The 20,268-nt window shown below is 47.1% G+C and overlaps 2 protein-coding genes, 1 long non-coding RNA gene and 1 pseudogene across 4 annotated transcripts in view; 3 read left to right on the plus strand and 1 right to left on the minus strand.

Moving 5' to 3' along the window:
- Window positions 1-20,268, plus strand: part of LOC116537018 (transmembrane O-methyltransferase) — a 29,333-nt gene that overhangs the window by 3,531 nt on the left and 5,534 nt on the right. Inside the window, 4 exon segments of the mRNA XM_032258967.1 lie at window positions 4,186-4,374; window positions 5,007-5,144; window positions 9,713-9,918; window positions 11,197-11,345. Coding sequence (XP_032114858.1) covers window positions 5,063-5,144; window positions 9,713-9,918; window positions 11,197-11,345 — 437 coding nt within the window. The 5' untranslated portion in view covers window positions 4,186-4,374; window positions 5,007-5,062.
- On the minus strand, window positions 1,425-19,383 carry LAMTOR1 (late endosomal/lysosomal adaptor, MAPK and MTOR activator 1). Of its 2 annotated transcripts, none has more exons than XM_032258953.1 (5): window positions 19,166-19,383; window positions 15,108-15,253; window positions 14,780-14,857; window positions 14,277-14,403; window positions 1,425-2,543 (listed from the first exon to the last, which is right to left on the minus strand). In XM_032258953.1, the coding sequence occupies exons 1-5, from the start codon at window positions 19,205-19,207 to the stop codon at window positions 2,436-2,438; spliced, it is 501 nt and encodes a 166-aa protein (XP_032114844.1). In that variant the 5' UTR covers window positions 19,208-19,383; the 3' UTR covers window positions 1,425-2,435. The 2 variants fall into 2 exon arrangements, with proteins under 2 accessions (XP_032114844.1, XP_032114845.1); XM_032258954.1 differs by lacking the exon at window positions 1,425-2,543 and adding an exon at window positions 13,281-13,900 and having other exon boundaries at window positions 19,166-19,376.
- Window positions 12,082-13,363, plus strand: LOC116537019. The gene is made up of 2 exons (XR_004262918.1): window positions 12,082-12,372; window positions 12,682-13,363. It is a non-coding gene; the product is annotated as an uncharacterized LOC116537019 (long non-coding RNA).
- LOC116537134 lies at window positions 20,023-20,119 on the plus strand (annotated as a pseudogene).

Consider the following 20,268-nt stretch of genomic DNA (forward strand, 5'->3'; position numbering starts at 1 on the left):
AAAACTGAAAACAGTTTTCTGTCAATTTGGAATTGGGTAAATAAAGTTAAATTAAGTAAATAACATTAAAGTATGATACATAGTATACTTTGCAACTATTAAAAAAGGTAAGAGTCTACAACAATTTGAAAATTAAAAAATAGGTTTACGAAGGCATAGAGATTGTTTATTTAAAAATGTACATAATCTAGGCTGGGCACAGTGGCTCACACCTATAATCCCAGCGCTTTGGGAAGCCAAGGTAAGTTAATGGCTTGAGCCCAGGAGTTCAAGACCAGCCTAAGCAACAGGGTAAAACCCTGTCTCTACAAAAAATACAAAAGCTAGCAGGGCATGGTGACATGTTCCTGTAGTCCCAGCTACCTGAGAGGCTGAGGTAGGAGGACTGCCTCAGCGCAGGGAGGCAGAGGTTGCAGTGAGCCGAGATGGCACCATTGCACTCTGGCCTGGGCAACAGAGTGAGACCTTGTCTCAAACCAAAAAAAAAAAAAAAAAAAAAAAGCTGTGTGTGGTGTGTATGTGTGTATAACCTTATTAGATATACATTCTAGGAGGTTATATTCCCAAACTGTTAATTGAGATTCAGACTTTTAAGTTTCTTTTTTTTTTTTTTTTTTGAGACGCAGTTTCACTCGTTACCCAGGCTAGAGTGCAATGGCGCGATCTCGGCTCACCGCAACCTCCGCCTCCTGGGTTCAGGCAATTCTCCTGCCTCAGCCTCCTGAGTAGCTGGGATTACAGGCACGTGCCACCATGCCCAGCTAATTTTTTGTATTTTTAGTAGAGACGGGGTTTCACCATGTTGACCAGGATGGTCTCGATCTCTTGACCTTGTGATCCACCCGCCTCGGCCTCCCAAAGTGCTGGGATTACAGGCTTGAGCCACTGCGCCCAGCCTTAAGTTTCTTTTTTTTTTTTTAAAAGATGGGGTTTCACCATGTTGGTCAGGCTGGTCTTGAACTCCCGACCTCAGGTGATCCGATCTTTGGAGCCCACCTTGGCCTCCAAAGTGCTTGGATTACAGGCGTGAGCCACCACGCCCGGCCTCAGACTTTTAAGTTTCTATTTGATGTACTTTTCTATGTTGCTTCACTTTATTCACCTATCATATTAGCTTTTACAATTAAAAAACAAAACAGTTAAAGATACTGTTAATTTGGAAATGAGAAATTCCAGTTCCGAAACAAGGCAGGTATGCCCCTAACCCTGTCATTCTTCAAGTCAGTCCGTCTGGACAGATGAAGGTGCTGGCACCTGATTATCTCCTGGTCATAAGCCAGAATAGCAGCTGGGAAAGACTGACTCCAAAAACACAGCCACAGGAGTAAGCATGGCTGCATCAAGGCTTTGTCAGTTCTCCCCAGCAGTCAAGCTCTCAACATGACACCTTGAAAACTGCATTAATTCCTTATTTCTTTTTTCATTTTTCCATTCATCCATCCATTTTCAATTGTCCATCAAACCTTTAGTGAATATGCATTTTTTTTTCTTTTTTTTTTTGCCAGGCTCAATGCAGGGTAATGATGAGAAGGGAGAAAGAAAGAATCTGAGTCTTGTCCCTGTTCTCAAGCTTATAGGGAGGGCAAAGAAAGTAGGTTGTAAAGAAATTAACAGAGAATACAACTGCTTCCATTTATTGAGCACCTGAAGCCAGATGTACAGTAGTTCTCAAGGTAGGGTTTGTCTCCATTTCATAGATGAGTAAACAGGCTGTAATAAAATTTTGTTCAAAATACCGTGGGGACATGTAGAAGTTAGCTTTGCTGTGTTAACAAACCATTCCAAAACACAGTGGCTTAGGATAATAAACATTTATTATTGCTTCTAAGTCAGAGTCAGCTGGATGGTTCTTCTGGTCTTGGCTGGGCTTACTCATGTGTCTCCTGTCACCCATGGTTGGGTGACTCTCCTGATCTTGACTAGGGGTAAGCTGACTGTAAGCTAGTCTAGAGTGGCTTCAGCTGGAATCACAGCTCTTTCACGTGTCTCTCACCTACACATCTCTTATAACCCTCTAGCAGATCAGCCATGTTCTCATGGCACAGGCAAAGAGCAAGAGGGCAGGCCCCCTTTAAAGCTTCTGCTGGCTTCACGTTTATCAACATCCCACTGGCTAAAACAAGTCCCACGTCTGGGCCCAGCATCAGAGTGAGATGGGACTACAATGTTATAGGCAAAAAGCAATGGATACAGGGGAGACCATGAATAGAAATCATCAAAATAATCAGCCTAACACAGGACACATTAACCAATTTTATGTGGAAAAGAAAGGCTTTATAGAAGAGGGTATACTACAGCTGAGTGTTGACACATGAAAGAATATTCACTAAGTGGGCGTTACTTGGAACTGGATGCAGTCTGGTTTGCCACAATCAATAGAAACTCCACAGGTCTTTCTGTGCTTATGACAGGGTTCTATTATTTGTATCTTGGCTTCATTTCTTCTGGTCAGGTACAGGGCAGCAAGCACTCAACAAATGTTTGCTGAATTGAATTGAATATCTTACTGTGAACAAGGTATGGGCTGACTGAAACAGCTGAACCTGGGAGCCAATTGTTAGAAAGAACAACTTAACATCAACTCTTCTGAAACAGAATCCTCAGATTTAGCAGTTTCTCATTCATTCATCCCACAAACATTTTTTGAGTGCCTGTTGTAAACCTGGTTCTGTGTTGGATAATGAGTAAGACACGATACTAGCTCACAGCCTGGACTACAGCTTAAATGCAGAAGGCTAAAACTTAAGCAGCTTCTTGGGGTTCCATTTTTAATATTAATTCATTCAGAAAATGCAACAGGAGCTGGTGCTACACAAAATCAGAAGTCCTTAGAAACTGCACTGGGGTTCTCTGATAGGCAAGAAAACTAACAGTAAAAATCTGCCCTTAAGTATTTTAAGTTAAAATTCATGTTCAGTGGTGCATAACTCTGGGGTACCGACCAGTATTTACTCTGAGAAAAGTATCCAATCTTGCTCAAAGGTATCAAATGTGTTACAGGTTTTGAAGTGGGATGGGTTTCTGTCTAAGCCAGGTTCCTCTATTTTTACAAAAGAATAATGTGTTCATTGTTGTCTGCCCATAGATTTAATATCTAAAAGTCTCCCTAATATCTCAAGTCTCCCTAATTGACAATCCATACCCATGAAGCCAGTTCATAATAGAATTAAGCCATGAAGTGACTCAAGATGGCACTTCCCCAAAGCTCAGTTGGGACTGCTATTTTTTCAGAACAAGACATTCATTTTTCTCTAAACCTGCTAAACTCTATCCATGTATATGTTAAATTGCCAAAAAAGGAATTTACTTGAAATGTATTAAGCTTAAACTGAATTATAAGATATGTCCTTGGTTTTTAACAGAAATTCTTTTTTCTTTCTTTTTTTTTTTTTTTTTTTTTTGAGACAGGGTCTTGCTCTATCACCCAGGCTGGAGTGCAGTGGCACAATTATAGTTCACTGCAACCTCCACCTCCTAGGCTCAAGCAATCCAACTGCTTCAGCCTCCTAAGAAATCCCATTTTAAGGCTATTTGCCAATTTTGTTGTCTCTGTAAACTAATTTATCATTTGAATCCAATGATGAGAACTGTAATCCCAAGGTTTCTTTTTGCTTTGGCTGCCAGGAATTTCAGAGCTAAATACAGGCTTAGATTCTTAAAGTGCCTGGTACATCTCTCTCTTCCTGTAATCTAGTTTCTGATCTTTCTCTTCCATTTATAACTTTGTAATCTGTACACTGTCCAGTATGGTAGCCACTAGTCATGTGTAGGAACTGAGTATTTGACAGGTAGGCTAGTCCAAACTGGGATGTGCTGGAAGTAAAAAAAGTATTTCACCACTTCATTTTACTTTTCTTATTTGGCTACTAGAAAATTTTAAATTATATATGTGACTTGCATTTGTGACATAATTCTGGTGGCCAGCACTAGTCTGCAAATCATCTGTTTTATGACTGTGTTATTGTTGTAAACCTGAAATCCTTTTTGGAAAGCAGGTGAAATAATACAAATAATAATACAAAGGTGGCAGCAGTGGATGGAATAAGAAAGGGGAGGTCGATTGGGACAAGTTCTTGTCATTCTTTGGCTTGTGTGATTCACATACAAACCCCTTGGTAAAGTGTGTTGTCAGCCCTCTTTATCCCAGGTGAGTAGTATTCTCATGACTCTCTCCTCTGTCTCCAGAAAAACCTCAGCTTAACTTTAGCTAACAAATTGGAAGGGATCTGATAAGATAATTCACACCACATTGCAAGTGACTGAAAATAACATTGTGTTCACCCCTCTCAGGGAATATTTCCATTTTGACAGGGAACAATCCCTGGACCCACAGGAATGAATCCCCAATGGTGGAGTTTCAGGCATCAGTGACAGGTGAGTGAGAGGTAGACTCTGGTTTTATGTGTATATGTGTTTATATGTGTGTGACTACATTCAGGATAGGGCTGAAAGTAGGGTCTTTGGATGGAAAGGTAATGGGGCTGACAGATAAGCTAAGCAGAGAAGGTAGCAAATCCCCAGCTGGGTCAGACTGAGAGGGGCTGTCAGACACCAACCAGATGCAGTGCAGGCCCTTAGGGATTTGTTAAGCAGTAGAATAGCCCAGTTGATGTCACCAGAGGGTGGGTATCAAGACAGTCTCCATGGTAACTACTGTAGAGTAACAGTAAGGGTCTAGAGTAGGATTCAGGAGATTATGACTGCAGCCTACAACTGACTCATTGGCTTAACTCTGGGCAAGTCCTTTTACCCCTTGGGTTTCTTCACCTGGCATTTTCCAGACAAAGAAATGGGTGTTACAACTCTCAAATGAGTTCTAAGAGATATGAAAGTGCTCTGAGAAGTAGAAAGTGCTCTATACATGCAAGGAATAGTGATTAATATCTTAAAATGGAAATGCAGCTAGGCAGGCCTGGAGTAGTAGAGGATAGAAAGCAGGGATCGAGGGCTATAGGGAAGCTGAAGGCCAGTGTACTTGAAACACCGGTCTTTCTCTGTCCTCCCAGGCTGAACCGGGACTCCCAGGGCACATGGTTGCACCTGACGAATGATGACCTGAACTATGAACAAACAGGACTATATGAACACTTGGGTACAGGAGCCCCCTCTTGACTACTCCTTCAGAAGCATCCACATCATTCAAGGTCAGCCCCCAGGGCACAGCACTCCACTCACTAAGGCAGCAGGCCCAGGGTGGTCCCTAGGGAGAAACCATAATCTTCTACAAGAGATTCTTCCCATATGCTTGCAGATGTGTTGTTACTGTCTTTTGGAGGTGGGGGAGAGTGAGAGTTTATTTTTGTCCTTTGTTTATTTTTGCCCCTGACACAGCCCCAGGAGATCCTGAGAACATGTGCCCAGTTTGTTTTTTTGAGTGCAAATCTGAAAGGAAACAGGGGGCTATCACAGTATTTGATCTTTTTTTTTTTTTTTTAAAATTGAAAAACCTAATCTCTTTTTTTTTTTTTTAGAGACAGGGTTTCACCATGTTGGCCAGGCTAGTCTCAAATTCCTGACCTCAGGTGATCTGCCTGACTCGGCCTCCCAAAGTGCTGGGATTACAGGCATGAGCCACCACACCCGGCCTTGATCATCTTTAAAAGAAGCCAGGCTACAGTAGGAAAGTCAAATGGAAGAAAAAAACTGGGAAGCCAGTCTATCAGCCAATAGTTTTATTTTCCTGTTTTTACCTGAAGAGAGGAGGAAAACACAGGCTGCTGTGAAGTCCCCAGCAAGTAGGCAGAACCCTTCTCCTCTGTCCGCAGACACAACTCTATTCTGACTGGCCAAACACGAGGGGTCTTATCAACAAACTGGCATATTTCCAGTTTAAATACTTAACTGACAAATTTCTTACACTCATTCCAGCCATGTCCAAGTTTATTCCATCATCACCCACACTTATTGCAGGTTCCAACACTGCCCACACTCACTCCCATTTTGCCATTCAATGTCTTTGTAAATGGGCAGCTAGTCCCTTCAGGAGGGAACATAAAGAGGCTCTCAGCAATGTCATGTTTCCAATGAGTCACCCATTCTTCCTTGGGAAGTTCTGTCATCCCTGGCTTTTGTTATCTGGTCTTTCATTAAAGCATCAGTACATCTGCCCTCACAGAATACATGTTAACATCCACTATCTTAGACCTATTATTTGGCTTTAGTCTTCTCTCAGGCAATTGGTAACCATCACCTTTAAGCTCAGGGAGCTGGCAAATAGCACCAGTCTTCGATTGGGCTTAGGGTCTACTTGGGTTATCATCAGCCACAATGGTAACTCACGTTTGTTCTCTCATGAGCACACAACCACCTACTGTGATCTTTACATGCACTGCATCACTTCTGCTTGATGTAGTCCATGTTTCACAAGGGGTTTTAGCTGCAATAATAGCTATCTCCAAGATAGGTGAAATGACAGAGGTGGGTGGGAAGTATACCTCCTACCTATCATGGGAATTTCTAACTCTGAGGGAGGAGGTGTAGCTCTGCCCTCTATGGAGTCCTCAGAATTGGGAGACAAGTAGTACCAAGGATAACTCTACACCACAAAACATTATCAGTGCAGATGCCCCATCCATCATTCAACTGTTCAGTATTTACTGAGCACTTACTAGTAAGCATTCACACATGCACGCATGTGCGCACGCACAGATACACACACACGTATGTGTGTGTATATATGTTTGTGTATCATATGTATATGCCAGGTATTGTGCTCCTTGCTAGGTGTGTGAGAGGCACATGAAAGCCCCAAAAGGTCAGAGTCCCTTGAGATTCCCCAGAGCTTCTGAAACACTTATTTATAGCTGGAGCTAAAGAATACAATAGAGTTTGAGGGTACTTGGCACACTATTTGCTGAATGAATAATTATTCCAGAATCTGAAATGGCAGTGCCTTTGGAAGGCATCTAATCTGTGCTACCACCAACCCAAGTCCTCTAACTTTTCACAAACCTAGAGTGTTAAGGAAGTCCCCCACCACACACACCTACCAACCCCTTCTAGTTTGTGGTTGAGGGATGACACAAGGAAGTCTATCAAACTGACTTGCATTCTGACACATGGAAACACCTACATGGCAGACTTTCAAAGAAAGGAAAATAGGAACATGGTTTCCCCAGATCTTCCTGGAGCTAAATGCTCCCCAGTTCTCAAAGCATTGATATTTGTGGTCCAGCTTCTAGACTTGCCTTGGCCTACTCTGAACAAGGAGCCTGAACAGATTCTTAGGCAGTGTAGTGCGTTGGTGGAATCTGAGAAGAGCTGCAACCTGTGGCAGCCCGGATACACCACTCCATTCATAAGAGCAGCTCTAGCCAGCATCAAGTTTTAGGCAACTCCATCCCCCCAGTGGTTCCTCTGAGCTCAGCCTCCAGCCTATGCTTGGCATTCCCCAAGCTGCTACCTTATCACATACGGGGCTAGTTCATGTGGGGTTATTTTGACTTTAATTTTTATTCATCTGTGTTATTTTGTTTCAGGTTCTCAGGTGTGGAGAGGGAGGCAGGATTGGGAATTCATGAGCTGGGGTACTCTGTTCCAGTACCCTCCTGCAACCTCAGGCCCTAACTGTGGGTACTGCTCACTTTAGGACTAAGGCAGAGAGCCATCTGGTGGATGCTGCCTGACCTGCAGCTGAGGAGGACGGGGTGGAAGGGCAAAGGGAGAGTGAAGAAAGCTGGCTAGCTTCAGCAAATACTAAACACTTCCTTCCCCAGAGGTGGATCTAGAGAACCAAAGGCTTAGGGGCAGTGGGAAAAATACAGTTACCTCAGCTAGACCTGGCATCTGGTTGTGACTCTATGACTTTGAACTTGGGCAACAAAGGCCGTCCTCTTTCTGGACCTCATTTTGAAAAAGAAGTGGGAGTGAGGGTTTGGGGTGTTCCATACGCCTGGGTTCTAACATCATCCTATTCCTTATTCTCTCTTCTCTTCAGCCAAGCTTTCTGAGGATGTTGTTTATGCTAACTGCTTATATCCATTCACTCTGTTTTCGGTAGAGACAGGGATTTCACAATGTTGCCCAGGCTGGTTTCAAACACCTGGGCTCAAGCAGTCCTCCTGCCTTGGCCTCCCAAAGTGCTCGGATTACAGGCATGAACACAGCCTCCATTCACTCTTCACTCACTCACTCACTCCAATCTGGCTTCTGCTCCCAGGCCCCTGCCATTCCACTGAAGCAGCCCTTACCAAGGTTATCAGGGACTTCCAAGTTGCCAGAATTACTTTTCAGTCCTTACCTCCCTGGAACTTACTACTATAAACTACTGACTCCCAGAACATCTTATAGACTGTTCTGATTTTTCCTGTCCTTCCCTGATTATTTAACTTTTCTAATGGACTCTTCTTCCTCCCTGACCTTCTTCTCTACCCACACTCTTCCTGAGGAATCTCATCTCTTTCCCTAACTTGTATGCCTTCTATGCTAACAATTCTCAAGTGTATGTCTCCTGAGCGTCCGACCTTCATCTGCAACTGCCTACTTGGCTTCCTCACCTTTTTATACAGCACCAAAGCTAAGCCTGAAGTCATCACCTTCCCAATGCTGTTTCTCCTTCTGTAATTTCTTACCAGTTAATACAACTGGCCACCACTCTTTAATACTCTTCTAACTTTACATCCAGTCAACCAAATTATGTTGATTGTAGGTCCCTCTCATGTCTTGCTTGGATGACTCAGAATTGGTCATTCGGTCCAACTCACTCCCTAAAATCCATATACCACACTGAAGCTTCAGAGTGATCTTTCTGAAATAAAAGATTTGAATCATTTGCTTTCAACACTCCAGTGCCTTCCCATCACCTACAGGGTAAAGCCCAAAATCCTTAGTCTGGCATTCAAGACTTTTGACTGGACTCCTGCCTCTTTTTTTTCCTCTTCGTCCCCCTTGTGCAGTGTGTGCAGGCACTTGTGCAGGCACACACACACACACCCCAACCCCCCACTGTTCTGTACCTCTATACCTTTCTTCATGCTGTTCCCCGCCTTTTTACCCTTCTTTGCCTGATAGACATCTCCTAATCCACTGAGATTCAGCTCAGGCTTCACCTTCCCTGGGAAACTTCCCTGAGCGCCCACACTGGGTCAATAGCCTCTCTTCTGTGCTGCTACAACTATTATATAGCACTTATCACACCATATTCCCAGCTTGCTCCATCTTGCCCATATAAGCTCCTGCAAGGCACAGATGTCTACTCTCTGCCCTATTATTCATACAAAGCCTGGAACAGACTCTGATTTTGTTCATCACTGTATATCCACTACCTGTCATACTGTGGGTACTCAACATTAATGGAAAGAGGGGAAATACCAGAGTGTATTCCACTGAAGTGAGTTCTATAGGCTTTACCAGTAGTTAATTCAGGATTTTGTGCTATCATCTCTCAGTTCAAGCCCAACAATTCTGGTCCTTAGTCTTCCTCAACCCCACACAGGTTTGGTATACAAAAGACCCAGTGATACAGTAGACATGAGAAGTCCATACGACCTGGAAAGTCAAGAGTTTGGAATAGAAGTCTCTGGACCTTAGTCTAGACTTTACTGATTGCTGAAAGCTGTGGGACAAGGTTGCACTAGACTCAAGCACAGGGCTGTGGCCCTTCCAGACCCTCCAGCTACAGCTGGGATGGCTAATCTTTTCAGCTCTATCCCTTCTCACTCCCTAAGGCCAGAAAAGCAAAGATGACATAGCAAGTCTCACTTTGTCCTCACAGATCTGGTAAATGAGGAGCCAAGGACAGGGCTACGACCACTGAAGCGTTCAAAGTCGGGGAAATCACTGACCCAGTCCCTGTGGTTGAACAACAATGTTCTCAATGATCTGAGAGACTTCAACCAGGTGGCTTCAATGCTGTTGGAGCACCCAGAGAACCTGGCCTGGATCGACCTATCCTTTAATGACCTGACTTCCATTGACCCTGTGAGTTCCAACCCCTAGGAATCCAGTAGGGGAGACTGGATAACATGTAGGAATGTAGAGGTTGGGGGCTGAACAAAGTGGCTGAAGCCTGGAACAGACTGTCTCTCGGTTCCAGTCAAAGTGTCTGAAGCCACTTTGTTCAGCCCCCAACCTCTCCACTCCTACATGTTATCAAGGAAGTTGTGAGGCAGCATGGTGCAGTGCAAAGCACAGGCTGGGAGGTCAGACAGATGTAGGTTCAAATCCTGGGTTTGCCTCTTGCTAGCTGTGACTTTCAGCAAACTACATAACCTCTCAAAACTGCAGCCTCTTGTCTGAACAATGGTGAAGGACTAAATGAAAATACATGAAAACCAACAAACAACTAGTACATCAGAGGCCGAAGTAAAATTGTACTGTCACTGGGCACCCACTGTGTCCTGTGCTGGGTTTTCCTATGGAAGAGGTAGGCAGTAAAAGTACAGCACTTACTTTCTGTGAACTCAGATTCAAGTTTTAGGAAATAAAGTTTGGCCTTTTCTAGTCCAGAATCCCTAAGGAGAGAAAGAAACTGGAGCATGACTTGGAAACGATTCCTCTGGTGTGGTGTTCTCAATTTAACCAATATTTTAAAAGCTTCTTATGTGTCTAGTATGATACTCAGTCTTCCTGTCATTTGCTGTGATAGAATCGTAGATCACCAAAGCTGGAAAGATCTTCATAAGGGGAAACTAAGGCTGAGGGAGAGGCGGGAGAGGCAAGTCAGTGGCAGTGCTGGTACCCAGGCCCATACTCCTGACCTCAGATCACAGCTCCTTTTCAGTGTGAGGCCCTGTATCTCTTAAAAGGTAAATAAGTCTGGGCATGGTGGCTCACGCCTGTAATCCAAGCACTTTGGGAGGCCGAGGTGGGTGGATCTCAAGGTCACGAGATTGAGACCACCCTGGCTAGCATGGTAAAATCCCGCCTCTACTAAAAATACAAAAAATTAGCCAGGCATGGTGGCGTGTGCCTATAGTCCCAGCTACTTGGGAGGCTGAGGAAGGAGAATCAGTTGAATCCAGGAGGCAGAGGATGCAGTGATCCGAGATCATGCCACTGCACTCCAGCCTGGGTGACAGAGCAAGACTCCGACTCAAAAAAAAAAAAAAAAAGGTAAATAAACATTGGTTAGAATCATACAGTATGGCTGTGGAGGGCAGGTTGTTCCCCATATTGTTCCTTTTCTGCCCGCCAGTCAGGTCTGAGCATAGAATCAGGGTCCTGTCTAGCCTGGCTTTTGGTTCCCTTCCCCAACAGGTCCTAACAACTTTCTTCAACCTGAGTGTCCTCTATCTTCATGGCAACAGCATCCAGCGCCTGGGGGAAGTGAATAAGCTCGCTGTCCTTCCTCGGCTCCGGAGCCTGACACTCCATGGGAACCCCATGGAGGAAGAGAAGGGGTATAGGTAAGTGCCCTGCCCCTGGAGGTAGGGTCTAGCTGGGCTCCCCTAAGGGAAAGGAGGAGGAGAACCAAGAAATTTAAGACCATTCTTTTGCCATGCTTGGATTTGGGAAGGGAGTAGCAGGCCTTTAAGCATTCCTTGCTATCAGTCAGGATAAACCTAATCTTCCCCAAACTATGCTCAAGTCCCTCCATTCCTTGCAGTCAGGGAAGACAACAGCAACTGGTGGAGGGGGAAGGGGATTCTGGTGGGGGGGCTGGCCCCCAGCCTGAGTCTTCCCCACAGGCAGTATGTGCTGTGCACCCTGCCCCATATCACCACATTCGACTTTAGTGGGGTCACCAAAGCAGACCGCACCACAGCTGAAGTCTGGAAACGCATGAACATCAAGCCCAAGAAGGCCCGGATCAAGCAGAACATACTCTGAGGCTCCGAGGACCCTAGTAGTCCTAAAGGCCTGAGGACAGACAGCATGGTTTGACAATAAATGATTTGAGCTGTTGAGCAGGCAACTGCAGGTAGCTCTAGTTTTTGTTTTGTTTGGTTTTGGTTTTTTTTTTTTTTTTTTTTTTGAGATGGAGTCTCATTCGTCACCCAGGCTGGAGTGCAATGGCATTATCTCGGCGCACTGCAACCTCCGCCTCCCAGGTTCAAGAGATTCTCCTGCCTCAGCCTCCCGAGTAGCTGTGATTACAGGCACAACCACCACGCCTGGCTAGTTTTGTTTTGTTTTGTTTTGTTTTTTAATATTTTTAGTAGAGACAGGTTTTTGCCATGTTGGCCAGGCTGGTCTCTAACTCCTGACCTCAGGTGATCTGCCTACCTCAGCCTCCCAAAGTGCTGGGATTACAGGCATAAGCCACGGCCGGCCAGCTCTAGTCTTAATTTGCTGAAAAAGGGAGGCAATGAACGAAAGGCCTGCTGGCCTGGGACACAGGAGACCTAGGTTTACCACACAGCCTTGGAAAATTTCTCTAACTCTCTGGGCCCCTTTGTAACACTCTTCAGTTTAGAGATTTGGGAGTTAAAAGTAGATCAGGCCGGGCACGGTGGCTCAAGCCTGTAATCCCAGCACTTTGGGAGGCTGAGGCGGGTGGATCACGAGGTCAAGAGATTGAGACCATCCTGGTCAACATGGTGAAACCCCATCTCTACTAAAAATACAAAACATTAGCTGGGCATGGTGGGGCGTGCCTGTAATCCCAGCTACTCAGGAGGTTGAGGTAGGAGAACTGCCTGAACCTGGGAGGTGGAGGTTGCGGTGAGCCGAGATCGCGCCATTGCACTCTAGCCTGGGTAACAAGAGTGAAACTCCGTCTCAAAAAAAAAAAAAAAATAGTAGATCAGGGATTTCCAAACTCTTCACAGAGTACCAGGCTCTGTGGAGATGCCTCATAGGCCTCCATGACAGGCCAAGAAGATGGGCTATGATCTCTGAAAGCAGCCTCTACTTCAATCAGATCAAAGTCATTCCATTCTATGTTTTATATGTTGGGATTCTGCTTAAGATTTTATTTGATAAAAAGAATCTTCTGTTTAAAAAACATGTTTACTGACTCCATTTTAGATATTCCCAGAAGAGCCTGGTCTGCTTTCACTCCCCACCCCCATACCACCGGTGTCTCCCTTCACCCCCCAGGGGCTGTTGGTAATTCCACCGAGTCTAAGGCAGGGCCCCAAGAGTCAAAGCTGCCTCACATTCAGGTCTGTTCAGGTTTGACAGTGTTCCCATCATCACTGGACAAAAGACAAGAACAAGTCTCATCCACTCTGAGGTTAGCCCAAGCCAGGTCTCAGCTAAGAGCTGATACCCTAAACCCTTATCTCCTGGATTCATCTTCAGTGCCCCTGGAAGATGCTTCCTTCCCCCCATCTCACTCTCATAGACCTGAGTATTCAAAAGTAGAATGGGTAGGATAGAGGGGCCAGAAACAGCACTTGGATGAATATACTTCCTTTATCGAGGGTGACAAACCAAAACAAAAAAAGACCAAACATGTAAAAACCCAGGGTTCTAGAAATACAAACTCAATTCATTCCAATTCAAGCTCATCCAGACCCTGGTCACAAACCCTAGTGAGGTGCATGTGAGCACCAAGTCAGGGAGAGGGGGCAGGAGTGACTCTGAGGCCAAGAGAGAGGGTGGGAAGGGGATCTCCCTAGGTCCCCTGGTGATCACCCCCCACCCAAATTGGTATCTTCACATTCTCAATGACTATGAAGACATACCAGTCCCTGTCCTTTTGGCCCCTACCCCATCCCTGGCCAGGGCTTCAAAGGCCAGTCCAAAAGGTTCTACCCTCACTTGCTCAGGCTTCTAGCCTTGCTCTTCTCCTTCTTCACATTTTTCTCTGTGATTAGTAGCAGGTTAGGGTACTATATAAGCCACAGTGAGGCTGGGGGCCAGGGGGTTGGGGCAGAGATGGGATGAAGAGAGGAGAAGAGCTGTCCAAGGACCCCTCTCTTCATGGGATCCCAAACTGTACAACCAGCTCCTCTTTTGCGTCCACACGGATCTGAGAAAGTGCACTGTAGGCATAAGCAGCTATCCTGGAGACCTAAGACAGAGAGGGGCCAGGGAGGAGAGGAACAGAGACAGGTGAGGAGGGCAATCAGGAAAGAAGGGGAGGGGGGATTAGATAATGATGAAGGAGAAGGAGGGAATGATGGGGAACAGGAAGGCAAAGGGAAAGAGGGGTGGGAGAGACAGAAGGAAAAGAACAAAGGGGAGTGAAAGAATAAAGGTTAGGGGGAGGAGATAGGAAAGACATTAAAAGTTAAAGAGAATGAGGTGGGAGGGAGCTGAGGCCCACAAGGCTACCGGGCTCCCTAACTCCACTTTCCCTACCTCCTGTAAGGCAGGGTGGGTGAACCCTCTGCCATACCCTGGGCAGTGTGGGAAGGGTGGGCAGGGACAGGCAAGGGGTGTCTCACCTGCTGCAAATCGGAGAATGGGATAGGCTCGCTGGCCAGCACTTGGTGGGGCTGGCTGGTAAGAGATGGCAGAGGTGGCAGCTTCTTCCAATGGGTCAGGCTGCTGCTCAGCACAGCCAAGCGGGTGCTGACCAAGAGAGAGGGGATGAGGGTACACAGTTAAGCCACAGTCTGCCCTGCCCAGCCCAGGTAAGCCTCATTCCCTCAAGCCAGAGAAGCAGGGTGCCGAGGGGCCGGGTATCAAGAAGGGGAGGTCTCAGCTCATCACAGACTCACTCTAGGCCCACCTCCCTTGGTCTCAGCACCCTCAAGAATGTCACAGGGTAAACAGGGCTGACATGAATATCTACTGAAGTACCCAAGTGATCAAGTGATCTGTGGTCAGTCTTCAGGGCTGCACCCAAATAAGAAGCTTGGACTAGGGGCCAGGCTCTAATGCCGGAACAGTGATGGAGGGTAGGAGCCCAAGTAGCCTGAGGGACCAACACTGGCCAGGTGCTCACCTGTACTGCCTGGCACGGTCCATGTACTCATGCTGCTCCATGCCCTGTGAGTCTGCAGCAGACACATCAATGATGTTGCTGTGGGGAAAGGAGACAGAGATGACATGACAGGTGCTTCTGAGAAGGACAAACAGGACTCAGTGCTAGGTACCAACTCCAGGGCTATCTGACACGTTTCCTTCCTGCCTACTGGAGCAGGGCTGGACATGGAGGCACCTCTCCCCAGTGACCCTGTCCTATCCCCCCTGTCCTGAGCCTGGCTCCCTCTATCCTAGCCTTTAATATGCATAGAGAAGCTCTGACTGAGGCCTGGTCCTCTGACACTCACCTGGCTGTCTTGGCAAGGATGGAAGAGAGCAGGGCCTGCTCATCTGTGCGAGCGGAAGGCAGGCTGTGGTAGTTGGGCTCAGCTCCATTGAGGGCTTTGGTAGGGGGACTGCTAGGGTCCAGCAGCAGCTTCCGCTCCTCTCGGTCCTAGAAGAGCCCATGGGAGAGAAGTCAGTCCCAGAACCCTTAGATCCTGCCTTTCATGGGTACTGCCCTCCGCCCAGCTCTGACCTTAAAACACCAAAAATATTTCTATAGGGAATATCCAGAGTGCCCAGCTTTATGGAATGCCAGGTAACACTCAGTTCCTGCCTATCGTTGGGAGCTCAGTTGAGTTGTTGTTAAACAAGAGTGGAACCAGGCAGTCCTAGAGGCCCTGAAAAAAATGGACAGAGGCACAAAGCAGGTAGTCAGCAACAGCCCTGGAGCTTGAAAAACAGTCTAGGACCTGGCGGAGAAAGGATACTAGAGGCTGGAAGACAGAGGACCTGAGACATAGCAAAGCAGAGGGATCTAGAGGGGGAATCAGTGCAAGTCAAGAGCCCAGGAACAGCCCTCCTCATCCCTCAGCACCAGGCCCTCCCCAGCAAAGCTGTTTGCTTCCAAGATGGAAGCCCTGACGAGTCCAGACAAGGCCCTAGGCCCCAAGGGAAAGAAGCCCAACCTCTCCATGGCCATTTCTCAGATTATGTCAGGGCAAGAATCTCAGCCCAGCTCTGGGTCACACAGTACAAGTGTGCTCCCTTCTTGAAGGCGGGTCCCTTCGAAGGTGTTCACCCTCCTGTGCTCTGGTGCTCTTTTTGTATGTGACTCCAAGAACCAAACTGAGTGTACATGGCGTATTCTGATCTGAGCAGTAGAGCTGCAAACATGTGTGATGACTCATACCTATAATCCCAACACTTTGGAAGCCCAAGGCAGGAGGACTGCTTGAGTCCAGGAGTTTGAGACCAGCCAGGGCAACAAAGCGAGACCTCATCTCTACAAAAAAAAAATTAGCTGGACTTGGTGGTGTGAGCTCTGTTGTCCCAGCTACTTGGGAGGCTGAAGAGGGAGGACTGTATGAACCCAGGGTTAGAGGCTGCAGTGAGCTAGGATTGTGCTACTGTACTCCAGCCTGGACAAGAGAGCAAGACCCCATCTCAAAAACAAACAAACAGTGGAGCTGCTCCCTCCCTTGTTAAACCACCTGAGTAACACCTGTAAATTTTCAGCAGCCCTGTTACTGCTGATCTGTGCTGATAATCACAACCCCCTGAAATAACGTAAGACCAAACCAAGCTTCCTCACTGGTTTGGTCTTACTCCTTGTCCTGTTTTAGTTCCCTGTTCTATCCACTGTAGTATTTCTGGATTTGACCCTGCCATGAGCCCATGAGCTGCAAATCCTTGCTGGCTGTATCAGCTGTAAATTGGGAAAAAAGAAAAAAAAAAAAAAAAAGACCTGCTGCATATCTATCCAACCCATAAAGAGCAAGAGTGCCCTGGACAAAGCAAGGATGGGCCCAGGGGGACATCCTGGCTAATGCTGACTCACCAACCTTCAGTGCCAGACTCCTCAACACTCCCCTCCAGGCCTCAGTTCCCCAGTCTTTCCTGCTGCAGGCTCAAGCTCCCCTGCCCCAACTCCACAACCCTCCTTGTAGAGGGCCACTTCCTCCTGCCCTGCTTAGGCAGGCCCAGCTTTTTCACCTTACTCTTCTTTCTCAAGCCCAGGTTGCCCAAGTGTCCTCAGGCAATTTGATCCAGTTCCCAGCAGCAAGAGACAGAAGCTGTGGGCTTTGCCCCATCACCTCTAAACTCCCAGACACCCTTCCTCCCTAAAACATAGATTCAGTATTAAAGAGCTACAAAGACAAAATATTTGACAAATATAAAACTATGTATTTCTAAGGAAGGCTGGCTCCTTAATGAGGCCCAAGTTAGCTTCCTATGTCTGTCCTCCCAGCTCCACTTCAGACAGATCTTCCTGCAGGACAGGGTAGTCTCTTCCCTATCAGGGGTTATTCAAGAAGGTTAGTTGATCACTTCTCAGCATTTTAGCTAAGATCAAGTGAAGAACAAGGCTGTTTTCTTGAAATGTAGACTTAAGAGGTCATGCTACCCCCTTCAGAGTAGACAAATATCACCCAACTCCCAAAGTACGAGTGGAGCATAGGGTAGGCCTGTCACACCAAGGTTCATCTCTGCGTCAGTGTAACCCAAGAGGCAGGGTTTCACCGTCTGCCCTAGCACAGATACATAGCAGCCTGCCCATGACTGGCCACCTGGTCTAGGGGCATGGCTGAGACAGCTTGGCCCTATGGATAACGTACATGGCTTGGCATCACAACACCTGGGCTATAGCACTTCAGCTTGACTAAATCACTTAGCTTCTCTGAACTTCTTCCTCACCTTTAAATAGACATAATTCACACTAATATGACATATCTGGCAAGAGTCAAATTAGATAAGTGTGAAGGCCCTTTGTAAACTGTAATGTGTTGTGCAATTCTTTTTATTATGATAGAAGACAGATGAGGGTAGGTGAGGGGCCTGGCAAGAACTGAAAGAGGGACTCTGGGATGGTGGATGGTTATAGCCCCGTTACATGAAGCCTCAGAACACCTAGCAGTGATTAAGCACCTTCTCTGGGGGCCAGAAACAGAAATGAGAGCCCACTAAGGAGAAGGCAGAGATTCAGGAGAGCAGCAGGCCCAGCTCTCCCTTCCAACTAGAAGCTGGTATCCTTTCTCATAAGGCATTAATCTTTCTTGACTCATTCCCTAAGTCCATATTATGCTTTAAGGGACAATTTCCCACTAGGCCACAGCTCTGCAGGTAGGCAGGATTATTGTTATCTCTTTCTCAAAAAGGTGGAGGTGAAGTGAGAGGTATTGGGCATGACACATACCTAACACAGGGCAAAGGAATTATGTGTTCATTGGGTGTATGGAGAATTGAGAACCAGGAGCCACCCTTGCTTCCCATACAAATGACATTTTCCTAGGCCTAAGCCCTTAATCCAAAATACCTTCACTGCAGAAAAAACTACTTCCCCAGTACCAATGACATAATTATTTCGGTGACCATCTCCCCCATTATACTGTGAGCTACTTGAAACCTTTCTACTTTCTCAGGTCTACTATGTGTTCAAATGTAGAATCCAGGCTTAGATAAAATCAAAAAAGGAGAGTGGACAGCAATTTGAGACTTCATCCTTGAATGTCAGGCCAGGCAGGGCAGGGATTCGAGTGTGGAGAGAAGTGAGAATGCAGTAAGGGGAAGATGGAGAATTTAAAACTGTTCAAGTCTCCCCAGCCTAATCCTTTCTTCAAAGGGATCAGATCTACAGCCAAATTCTCAGAACAGGGCAGTCTCCAACTAAAGGAACCCTCAGGCCCCAGGAAGAGACTGCACTGAGGCAAGCCAAAATCAGAACCAAATGAACTTCCTGTTCCATTTCTTTTCCCACAATCTAGCCAAAGCTAAACCCTCTTTGTTGCTTCCCAGACAACTTTCCACATGTCCCGATGTCCTCATTGTATCGATTAAATCCCTCACTGGCCAACTCAAAGGCCACCAACTTCCAGAGTCGTCCTCTGGCCCTAGACTAGCAGCGACCTTCCTTCTGCAACCCCAGGGACGAAGAGGATACACAAATTCCTGATTCATCTCAGGACAGACTAACTCAGGGCCTCAGCTTACCTACACCTACAAGGAATTCGCAAATCCCACTAATACAGAAGACACAGGAAGCTGGGAAGGGAGTGCTTCCCGGGGACCTAGACTGAGGATCCCTCAATCTGTAAAGTTTTGAAGGTAGGAGCAAACGGAACTGGTGAGAGCGAGCCGGACAGGCGGCTGCCTGCACACCCCGAGGTGGGGACTGTTAGAAAGCTGGAGATTTAACAGGGGTAGGAGCCGGGCTTGGCGTCTCCTCTGTAATCTGTCCCCTCCAGGCCTCCGTACTCAGTGAGCCTTACAGTCCGGCTGCCCGTCCTCCGCAGGTTTTTCTTTCTGGGCCCCATGCCCCAGGGTCTTAGCCCTCTTTCCCGAGCCCCGCCTGCCGCGGCCGCACCTGGTCCGAGTCCTCGTTCTCGCTGCTGTAGCAGCACCCCATGGCCGGGGTCGGGCCGGGCGCTCAGGCAGCGCCGAGGAGGGACGGCGTCCGTCAGGAGCCCTTCCGGTCACATGACCTGCGGCTGCCTCCCGTAGGCAACAACCCACTCCCTCCTCCCGTCTCCCCGGTCCCGGAGACGCTTGTCCGCCTCAGTCAATACCCCGGCTTCCGGTCCCGCCCGCTAGCGCGTGATCGTTGTCAACCAGTGGGAAGGCGAAACCTGCGTAACCAGACACGCAGGCACGTGATACAAGGAAACGCAGGGGCGGATCACCTGACTTTATCTTTCCAGTCTCTTAAACTGGCAGTAGTAGCCGTCGTGAATTGTTATGCGTTCGCGTGGGCACTAGGCGACTTTTCTGGGCCATTGAGCAAACTCGTACCGTATGCCCTCATAATACCCTTCTAAATGCCATGTGAGGGGCGAGTGGGATCCAGGCCTGACACTTCTAGAGCGGACAGCCTGGGTGCACACACAGAGGACCCAGGTGACCGGTACCAAGTCGGGGAACACAGCATGTGTATCGCTCAGCTGAGTTGTCCACCTAGGCTGAGGATCTGCGACTTACAGGAAGAAGGGACCTTATACTACCTTCACATGCTGACACGGAGCGGACATAAATCCTGGCGGAGGAGATAGAAGCCACATCACTGACCTCTCTGCTTTCAGGCTTTTATCTTTAATCCTACTTTTTTACAGCACCCGCAGTAATCTAACGCACAAAGCTGACCATCAGTTCTCTTTTCCTAAAACCCTCCCATGTCTTCCTTTGGGCCCTGAACACAGGTCCAAGTCTGTCCTTGATTGTACAGTGATCCTTTTGTTGTTCATGAACATGTGATTGGGTGTTCACCCGCAGGTGTGAAATGTGCTACCCTCAAATCTTATTTGGGGACATTACCTGTCCTACATATCAAAGTCGTGCAGAGCCTAACACCTCTCTCCCACTCCATGTCCTGGGAGAGGTGAGGGGTGGAGGGGTAAGCAATGTGTTACACTGGACACAGAAATAATGCAGTTTCCTGACTGATCTACTGGACTCTGCACATGCAGCCTGACA

Source organism: Sapajus apella, unplaced genomic scaffold, assembly GCF_009761245.1.
Source record: "Sapajus apella isolate SASKATOON/1434 unplaced genomic scaffold, GSC_monkey_1.0 scaffold106, whole genome shotgun sequence".
Classification (NCBI taxonomy): Eukaryota; Metazoa; Chordata; class Mammalia; order Primates; family Cebidae; genus Sapajus; species Sapajus apella.